General features: G+C 33.3%; 1 protein-coding gene across 1 annotated transcript; it reads right to left on the bottom strand.

Moving 5' to 3' along the window:
- Nucleotides 1-211: 211 nt before the first annotated feature.
- Nucleotides 212-2,558, bottom strand: LOC120279418 (2-oxoglutarate-dependent dioxygenase citB-like). The gene is made up of 4 exons (XM_039286352.1): nucleotides 2,463-2,558; nucleotides 2,134-2,326; nucleotides 1,270-1,350; nucleotides 212-1,047 (listed from the first exon to the last, which is right to left on the bottom strand). The coding sequence occupies exons 1-4, from the start codon at nucleotides 2,547-2,549 to the stop codon at nucleotides 992-994; spliced, it is 417 nt and encodes a 138-aa protein (XP_039142286.1). The 5' UTR covers nucleotides 2,550-2,558; the 3' UTR covers nucleotides 212-991.
- Between the last annotated feature and the right edge of the window lie 7,717 nt (nucleotides 2,559-10,275).

The raw sequence follows: 10,275 nt of genomic DNA, 5'->3' as shown, positions 1-10,275 counted from the left end.
CATCCAAAGATAAACAATCATTAGGATCAATACAACTAATGTTTTAATGGCAAGAAACCAAGAATAATAGACAAAAATCTAAATCAAAGATCAAAGATCCAAATCAATGAGATTAAACTTTCACACTGAGGTCAAGAAGCAATAAGAGACATAAATTCTACTTTTCCTTAACAAAAACAAAACCTTGAAGCAAAAAAATTAAAGGATCTAAGAGGTATATAAAACCATCCTAAAAGTAACAGCTAATCAAGCCCTAGACAATCGCCACATGCAAAATTAACAAGTCAGTTTCAAGCATTTTGCAGCCTACATAGTTCATATTTTTGCCGAAAAAGGAAATTTATTGTCAGGATAGATTGTTTCAGCTGTATCCCAAACATCTAACAGTTACATGATAGTGCCCAATGACAAAGTCAACCGTTAGGGATAAACATCCTGAGCATCAAGTGGTTGCGAATATTGTGTGTGCTATACCATCATATAGTGTTAATTCCAATTATATTTCCCTATATGAAAGAACAAGCCTAGATCAAAAGTGGGATTCAACAACATTTTTCTCATATAACACATGGAGCATAATTCTATTAAACTCTTCAAGAGGAAATTACAGTAAAAGCCATTAATCAAGTCATCTGAAATTGCAATAATCGTGATTTGAAGTTTTGAACAAAGTGGTCTTGAAACACTACCTCTCATCAGGACAATAAGCTAATAATACACCACACTTTAGTAAAGGTACTGAACCCAAAAATAAAAAAAATAAAAAAAGGTTACTGAACGTGGGCCTCAGCACATGATAAAATTAAATGTCAGTTGAAACAGTTTGAATAACCACATAGGACAAGGGCCCAAAAAAAATTGTTGTATGGTGTAAAACACATAATGCTGCCATATAAACCAAACATGCCAACATCGCATGTCAAGTAGCAAATTGGAATAAAACAAAATGGAACATATTTTGAAACAAAAAGGTTTTCCAAAACAATAGAACTTACAGCATTTTTTCATAATAAGATTCCATCGTGGCTCTCCAACATGGCAAAACATCTTAAATTTCATAAGAGAAAAAAAAAACAATTTAAAAAAAATACATCAGCCACTAATAATGCCAGCAAGACAATCAACAGAAGAAAAAAAGAAAAACAAATAAAAGGAAGAAACAAGTGATAGGAAAAAACTTCAAACAAAATAAATTCATCCAAAGCAATAAAATAGCTTGATAGGCATGGGCAAAAATAAAAATGTGAAAGGAAGAGAGAAAAAACATACCATCTGAAGGCCACTGATTTGCATCCACTTGTGAATCACTCAATTTAGCAGGACCAATATAAAATCCCTCTTTCAAATCCCCTGCATTTCAGTAGAAACAAGTTGAAACACCACCATTCCTGTTTTGAGTAAAATAGCCTCCAAAATCTTCATACAAACATTTACACTTAAAAGTTCTTGCTTGCTTGCCTACAAATATATTTTTATTTAGATCAATGGTAAAAAGTGACAAGAATGGGTGGGCACAATGTGGGGCAGGGATACCGTCCCAGGTTTGATCAGGTATCAGGGATGGTATCGGAGTGTGGACCAGGGATTCAAGGCGAGGTCGAGGATGGTACTCCTGACCTCGTACACGCCCAGTTGCCAATATACCCCACGACTAAGTTTAGTCAAACATCTTTTACCATGTCTACTTGCTAACAATTACTCCCTCCATTCCTTTTTATCTTTCACAAATCCATATTTCTTTTTATCTGTCACAAATCCATATTTCTTTTTATCTGTCATTTCCAAACATCAAAAAACATTTATTATTTTTTTTCCCAAAATTACTCATAACACCTATTCAATTCTCTTCTTGAAATTAAATATAATTGAGAAATTTAAAGATATAAATTAGGGGTAGTTTTGAAAAGATAATTAATTTTGTATAAAATTTTGTGAAATAGCTAAGTTTATTGGTATGTGAGATTCGGGTAACCACGACAGCACGGAGGGAGTATAACCAATCCAACTTGAAAACAAGTCAAACTAGTACTAATTAGCAAAGCAAACTATGAAATAGGAAAAATTGCAAGCCTATGGATGCAAATAGAAACTTTACAGTGGTGCACATACAATTAAGAATAAAAAAATCAAAACCTTTGATTTTGGATGAAGGATCGAGGGTTTCAGCAAACATTGGGGTATATCCTCTGTGATCCTTATATTCAAGCTTCCTCTTCTCATCAAGAGGCAACGAGAAGAACTTCTTGCTGTCCTGAAACACCAGCTGGAGAACCGACTCCTCGATTCCATGATTCACAAGGTAGAAGAAACCATGATCCACGCATGCCTAAAAATCACAGTGCACTGCCATTCATATGATTATCAAGCAAAATTTCTAGGGTTTCGAGTAGGGAATCATCAAAATAACCGATTGATCAGTGGAAAGAGAGTCAGACTGGGATGGAGGAGTATGGTTTACGGACCTTGCGAATCGATTTGGCGGAGCATGCGCGATCGGGGGAGGAGAGATCGATGAGAGGGAGCTCCAGCTGCTCCGCATTCCCCGCCATCTCTTCTCATTGAAATCGAAGCACGGGTGAATTGCAGTGTTTATATTGTGGTGTATTTATTTATGCATTAGGGCCCTCCTCTTTCACTTTATTACAGATTAACCCCTCAAACATTTATTTTTTTTGGATAAAATATCCTTACATATGATGTATACCATAGTATTATTACTAAATCCTTTTTACCAAAATGCACCTTCAGGTTTTGATAATGTTTAATGTGTTATTTGGGGTTATTTTTTTAGTAGGGTACCTTATTATGCCATTGCTTCATTTTGAGCACTTTTTAATTCGTGATCAAAATGAGCATTTGAATTTAATTTGCTTTTCACAGGGGAGGAGCACGTCTATTCCGGTGATTAAATGCTACGTGTCCACCGGAGATCTCACGTGGACTCCAAATTTCCACATCACTTGCAGCGTGGAATGGCCACGCGGACAACTAATCCACTTCATCAAAAAACCGCCACATCGCCCTTCTTCTCCCTTTTGACTTCTCTTCGCGTTCGCAGAGAGAGCGAGCTCCCCTTGTTTGCCCCTAACTATCTCCTATTGTCCATCTTCTTCTCCTCCTTGTTTGCTAAGGGAGAGCAGAGTACCCCAGAGAAAGTGAGCGGTGAGAAACTAGGGAAATAGACCACCTCCATAGCTCTCGGGAAGAGACCGAAGAGGCCCATGTATCTAGAGCCACTTGTTCATAATTTAGACCAAGCGATCTCCCCCTTCTTCTCCAAGAGAGCCTTTGATTTATCTCCCTCTTCTTATCATGTAAATGGACAAATAAAATTTGGACACAGAAAATATCATAATTGTGAAAGTTCTGCTAACAAATTTATCACGAAGTTTATCTACCATTATGAGGGTAATCATTTATAATTACAAAGTATAATCAATGGCTTAAACTTCAAGCGAATCACTGTGAAAGTCTGGACAAAGGTTAACCATTGGCAATGACAAAACTGGACAAAGTACCTGGCTATATGCAGGTATATGACATTTACATAATATATGCAAAGATATACAGACATATATTCAAACCAGTTATACATTACATTTGTTTTGGAGACAAGGAAATCAAGTGTGAGACACAATTATGGGAACAAACATTTATAATTCATTCATTTAGCTTGTTATAACAAAATTGCCTGTGGCTCGAATACAACCTTAAAACATAATATCACCATGTCACAACAAAATTGCCATTAGGCTCTGAGTACATCCTTAGAATATAATTACATGCTGTCATAACAAGAAATATCCAAGAGCAGCATCTTTTTTTCAAACATTCCCTTCATCACTGTAAGCAATCCTGATAAGTTATGGAATCCATTGTTTCCTCTTTTTGGTTGCAAGATCTGAATTTACAGGATGTTTTTGACCTGTGTTTTTCTTTTGCAATGGTTCTGCAAGAGTCTGTTCCACCAGTACTGGGTTAGCTTCAATTATGCCCTTCTTTCTTTGTCTCATTGTTTCAAGTTTTTTCCTTTCTGGCCTCCTTTCTTCAGCATTGTGTGCATCATGCTCTTGTGTAATAATACCCTATATTATTGAAGAACATAAATACTTAAGAAAAATGATCAGCAAGCTAAATATATTGTAATGCCTAATTTCAATCTAGTACCGTAGTGTTCCACTTGAACATTTTCAAATGTTGTAATTTTTTCACTGAATTGAGATTCAATTAGGTGATCAACCTGACAAGTTATGAGAAACCAAATTAAGATCCAACTTGTAAAATTAAATTGATCCAGCGAAAATCTTACCAATTGCAAATGATCCTCTAGAACTTATCGTGACAACAATAATCAGCAAAACCAGCAAACTCCCGGCCATCGTATTTGTGTGCTTCACCATATGTATAATACAATTTAATTGTGAAATAGTCACTACTAGGTCTCGAAAACCCAAATTGTGAAATAGTTACTACCATGTGTCGAAAACCTAAAAACCCAGTGTCGAAAAAGATTTTGTTATTAGATCACAAAACATAGAGACAGAATCCTTAGACTTCAACATATAAAAAACCTAATAAACTATAAACTATTCAACTGGAAAAACCTAAAACTAGTGTAGATGCAAAATTGGAACAAAAATAATGCAATGTATTACAGTAAATTGGCGCTTCTGCGTTGGGTGGCCTTATCACCCACTCAACTTCCATGCCTTCCTGATCAAACGCTCTGAATATGGGTCTCTTTAGTCGCTTGGCAAGCGCTCTGGAGGTGGTATGTTTCCCTGGTTTCTCACTGTCTACTTTCTATTGGAACTCTGCTCTTTCTTGGCAAACAAGGAGGAGAAGAAGGTGTATGCTATGGGATAGTTAGGGCAAACAAGGGGAGCTCTCTCTCTCTGCGAACACAAAGAAGGAGAAGAAATCGAAGGAGAGAAGAAGGGGCTTGGGCTGACGTGGCGGTTTTTTGATGAGGTGGATTAGTTGTCCACGTGGCCATTCCACATGCGCAAGTGATGTGGAAATTTGGAGTCCAGGTGAGATCTCCGGTGGACACGTAAGCATTTAATCACCGGAATAGCATCAATGCCCTCCCTGTGAAAGCAAATTAAATTCAAATGCTCATTTTGATACGAATTAAAAAAAGTGCTCAAAATGAAGCACGGGCGTAATAAGGTACCCTACTAAAAAAATAACCCGTGTTATTTGATTCTTATGTAATAAAATTTAAGTACATTTTTTTTTTTATTTAAAAAAATCCTTTTATAAATACCAAAAGTATATATATAGTTAGGGTGTGCACACATGAGGTAATGATAGTTTGCCCATGCAGTCATGCAGTTAACACGTATATTGGTTATAAGCTCCCACTCACAATTGAAAACTTGTGACATTACTGCATAAACCCATTCTCCCATTCCACATCTCTTGTCTCACTTTATCGATGGCGGCTCTATGTAGAATATATTCTCCAAGATAGCGAAGCATGCCATCGTCACAACGACGATCTTGGACGCAGTTTCCACCATTGTCGAGAAGGCCATGAATAAGCTCTTTCAAAGGTACCATTCTAGATCCTGAAAATTGGTCACCATTTTCTCCTTCGCCACCGCCGCCACCACCACCGACGCTTTTCATCTTTCCTCCAGCTTTGATGGTGATAATCCTTGCACTAGCTCCCCACTTTGTCGTCCGAGACTCCGTAACCACTATCGTTGTATTGGGTATATGGAGCCTTGATTGCGTGACACCCCCATATCAGTCTCCAAGATTAATCTCAATATTAGTCTCCAAGGCCAGTGTCCAAGGCTAGACTCCAATATCAGTTTGTTTTGTGTTTTACTTTTTCGATCATCAGTGGGAATCTGATTTGCAACACGTACGCAATCTGTGACGATGGTTCCACTCACCTTATCCACTTCTGATGATAAGGACTAGGGTTTTGAACATTCATTCTATAGTCAAACATAATTGTGAATTCCAGGCCATCATAAAATTTCATGGTTCAATCTAGGGTTTTGAACATTCATGTACTAGATTGATGCTTGTTATATATCCAACATTTAGGTCTCATATATTAGCAAGGGTTACAAGCCTATTTTATGTAATATAAAATACAAACATCGAAACCCTTTTTACATACTTGAAAAATTAAAAAAAAAAACGTTTCAATCTTCAAGAATATTAGCAAGGTTCAATTCTTCAGACTAAGTGAATGATGATTGTTTTGAGTCATAAGGAGTATAGGGTTGTCATCGAGAGATGCCTAATTCTTCATTTGGATCTTCATTGACCAAGAGGTATATCTTGGATACATGACACCTAAATATTTTCAATATTTTATTTGACATGTTATTGTTGTATTTATGGCACATAAATATTTTCTTAATGGTTTTAACTAGATATCTATTAATTCGGGATATATCACATTATGTAATTCAATCTTATTCTTGTAATTCTTCTATTATTATTCATTTATTTTTATAATTTGTCATTCTTATGCTAGTACTACCATCAGTATTTATGTAAAATACTGCATTATTTGGTACTTGCGATTTCAATGGATTTTTATATTATTAGTGTTTTCTTTCTATTTATTTTAGTCCATGATTTTCTAAGAATTTTTTTTTTTTTTTGGGTGTTAAGATATATTTTCATTTTTTACTACATTTGTTAATTGTTTTGTAAATATTTTTGTTATAAAAAAATTTACTACATTTGAAATTATAGTATATATTCCTTAGAATTTTTTACTAGTTTTATGTATCTATAAAATGTTTATAAGCTTATGTAATTATAAATACAAATATCGAAACTCCTTTTGTCAAATTTTTTATTTTTTATTTTTATTTTTTAATTCTAAATAAAGCATAAAGATGGTGAGACATTGGTGTGGTGTACTTTGCTGGAGCAGACTTTGAGGTTGGTAGGAAATAAAAATTTATTTGCTCATAAATCAATGGTGAAAAATGTAATTTGCTTTTGAATTGAAATGTATTTATTGCACCAAATTTATATCAATTTTTAAAAATAAATATTAAATACATGATGAGATATTAAATTTTATTAAATTTATTTTGGATTTTATTCATCCCTCTATCAAATCAAATACATGATGATTTTTTTTAAAATATTACAAAAAAAAATATTTACTAAATTACGCATGTTTGGGATTATTTGGTGGAAAACGGTAAAATTTTCCCCATTTTCAACTTTTTTTTTTATTTTTTTATTTTAAAATATAGAAAACTGGAGAGTTTTTCCTGTTTTTATTTTTTTTAATTAAAAAAAAACTGATGTAGCTGCTGGCAGTTATGTCTTAAAAGAATTCTTTTTATATAATTAATTTTTTAATTAAAAAATAATGGTTGATATATATGTATATATTAACCTTTTATTTTAAAAAAAACTATGAATTTCGAAAAATATTAGAAATAAAATGGTCAAAGTTGCACCGGTAATTAATTAATACAAAATAGGATGGTTAAATCTACAATGGTAAGTAGTTAGTATAAAGTAGGACGGTGAAACCTACACCGTTAGTAATTAGCACAAAGTATGACTGTCAAACATGCACTGGTTAATAATTACCACAAAGTAGGACAATGAAAAAGTGCATGACCAAGATCTAAGCACTCGTCAAGACTTTAGCACAAAGTAGGTCTGTTAAACTCGCACCGGCCAAGAATTGGTATAAAAGTAGTTCGGTCAAACTTGTATCGTAATTAATTAGGATAAAATAGGACTGGCCAAACCTCGCACCGCCGCTGATTAGCACAAAGTACGCTTCCAAACTTGCAGAATCGGTCAAGAATTAGTTCAAAGTAAAGTTGGTCAAACCTACACTGATCAGTAATTAGCACAAAATAGGACAGTCAAACTTGCAGTAATTAGTACAAAGTATGTCGGTCAAACTTGCACCGGTAAGTAATTAACACAAAGTAAGACGGTCAAACTTGCACCGGTCAGTACTTAACACAAAGTAGGTCAGTCAAACCTGCATTGGTCAGTAATTAGTACAAAGTAGGTCACTCAAACCTCCACTAGTCAGTATGAAGTGGGAAGTGGGAAGTGGGAATTATATAAAAAATATTAATAATAAAATAAATCAACGGATAAATTTATATCCGTTACTAAAGGCTGTTACTCAGGGCCCGTTTGGATTGCGGAATAGGAATGGGAATAGGGGGAATTAAAAAAAGAGAGGAATGTGAATGAAAATAAGGGGAATGAGAATAATGCGTTTGGTTTAAGGGAATAAGGATTGGGAATAAAAAAATTGAAAAGGTAGGATGTAGTAAAATTACATCAATACCCTTGTATGTAAATAGTATGATATTATATAAAACAATGGATTATGTTTAATGAAAATATTTAACATTATTTATTATTAATTATTTTTACAATATAAATGTATATTTCAATATATTATAATTATATAATTAATCTTAATAATTTATTTAACAATTATATATTTATTAAATTAGTTAATATCATTAAATACGTTTAATTAAATTAATTAAATTTTATTTATTTTAATTTTAATTTCCCCAAAATAATTTAATTAAATTATTTTAATAAATAAAGCTAAATATATAAATATGTAATTATATATGCTAGGGGTATATTAGTAATTTTATAACTAAAGGCATACTTCTCCCATTTTTGGGTGGATTAGGATGCCTCCCAGAGTAATCCTTTTTCCCATGCATGGAGCAACCTCACGCCTTTCCCTCGACATAAGCGGCTTTCGGGAATGAGATTCCCATTCCCAAGCCCTCAATCCGTGATCCAAACGCCCCTTTAGGCTTTGTTTGGTTGGGGGAGGGAGGAGGGTGAGGGGTGTTGGGGGTGTGGGTGTTGTTTGGTTGAGGAGTGAAGCGGGGTGAGAGGGGGTGAGGAGGCGCCTCACCCTCCTCACTCATAATCCACTCCCCCAAATTGGGGTCTTTTGGTGGAGTGGATGTTTATTGTTTTTTTATTTTTTTAAATAATGCAAAATATCATTAACGCCCTTCACCCTATATGTAGAATTCCTATCAGTATCATAGTGATTGCTTTGTTTGGGATTGCGAATATGTTTATCATGAGCATAATTTTTTTGTTAAATATGAAAAAAATAGGGTGATGCTTTCCAAAGTATGTTTTTCACCATTTTTAAGTTTATGAATAAATATGACAAAAAAATAGTGTATGTTTGAAACGATCATCGGTGTTCACATTTTTAACCAATATTTGTCAATTATAATCAAGATGTTATGACTCCCTCATAATTTTTTTCAAATAAATATTTTTTTCCCTAATTATCGTGTGTGTTTTTATAATGTTTATCATATATTATATATTGTGTTATTATTATTATTTTACAATTGATTATTATATATATTATTACCTATTTTATCAGTACAAGGGCAAAATAATCAAATACACATTACACTCTTTCTCTCTCCTCCCACTCCTCTTTTCAACTAAACAAAAAATAAACTACTCCTCCACACCCTTCCACTGAACCAAACACAATATTTTTCTCAAACCCTCCATACTCCTCTCCCCTCACTCCCTCACCCTCCTCCCTCCCCTCCGAACCAAACAGGGGTTAGTGTTTTTTTATTTTTTTGTTTTTTTAATAAAAAGCATGGGTGAAAAAGTCAAGGAGTGATGACTTGAGGAACTTATCTTTTAAATTTTTTGATTCTCTGTTTTTTTGTCTGGCTTTTTCAGTTTTTTTCCAAAAAAACATCAATCAAGGACAAAAAGAGTATATGTGCTTTTTAATAAAAATTTTTAAAAATTATGAAAACAGGAGAGTTTCTCCAGCTTTTCATAATTTTTAAAATAAAAATAAAAAAAGTCGAAAACGGGAAAAATTTTTTTACTGCTTTTTCCACTCAACGCTAGATATTTTGTAGAATAATCCCAAAACACGTATAATTTAAGTAAATATGTAATATTTTTAAAAACCATTACATTTAACCAAGTAAGTCTAATAAAGTAAATTAATAATTTGTCCAATACTTATAAACAACTTTTAAAAAATTGATTTCTTCTCATCTGTGAATTTTAAAATATTAAATATATTTAATTATATAAAAAAAGTTAAACAAAGACTACTAAATAAAGTTTTTTTTTGCTTTTAAAGAGCAACAAAAAAAGTTAATTTAAAAGTAAAGGAGGGGAATCTGTAAAATAAATATAAGTTAAGGTTATTTCGATAAAAATCCAACATATTTAAGTTTTCATTTGCCAGGTGGCGTTATATTATTCGCTGGAAACTTCTTC

This window comes from Dioscorea cayenensis, chromosome 16, assembly GCF_009730915.1.
Source record: "Dioscorea cayenensis subsp. rotundata cultivar TDr96_F1 chromosome 16, TDr96_F1_v2_PseudoChromosome.rev07_lg8_w22 25.fasta, whole genome shotgun sequence".
Taxonomy (NCBI): domain Eukaryota; kingdom Viridiplantae; phylum Streptophyta; class Magnoliopsida; order Dioscoreales; family Dioscoreaceae; genus Dioscorea; species Dioscorea cayenensis.
Note: the sequence above shows the minus strand (reverse complement) of the source record. Positions and strands in the feature narration are given on the sequence as shown.

Coding starts and splice junctions, on each gene's coding strand:
- LOC120279418 (XM_039286352.1), bottom strand. CDS start 2,549: ATGGCGGGGAATGCGGAGCAGCTGGAGCTCCCTCTCATCGATCTCTCC. Junction 2,327..2,462: donor CCGCCAAATCGATTCGCAAG/GTCCGTAAACCA, acceptor TGTGATTTTTAG/GCATGCGTGGATCATGGTTT. Junction 1,048..1,269: donor AAATCAGTGGCCTTCAGATG/GTATGTTTTTTC, acceptor ATGAAATTTAAG/ATGTTTTGCCATGTTGGAGA.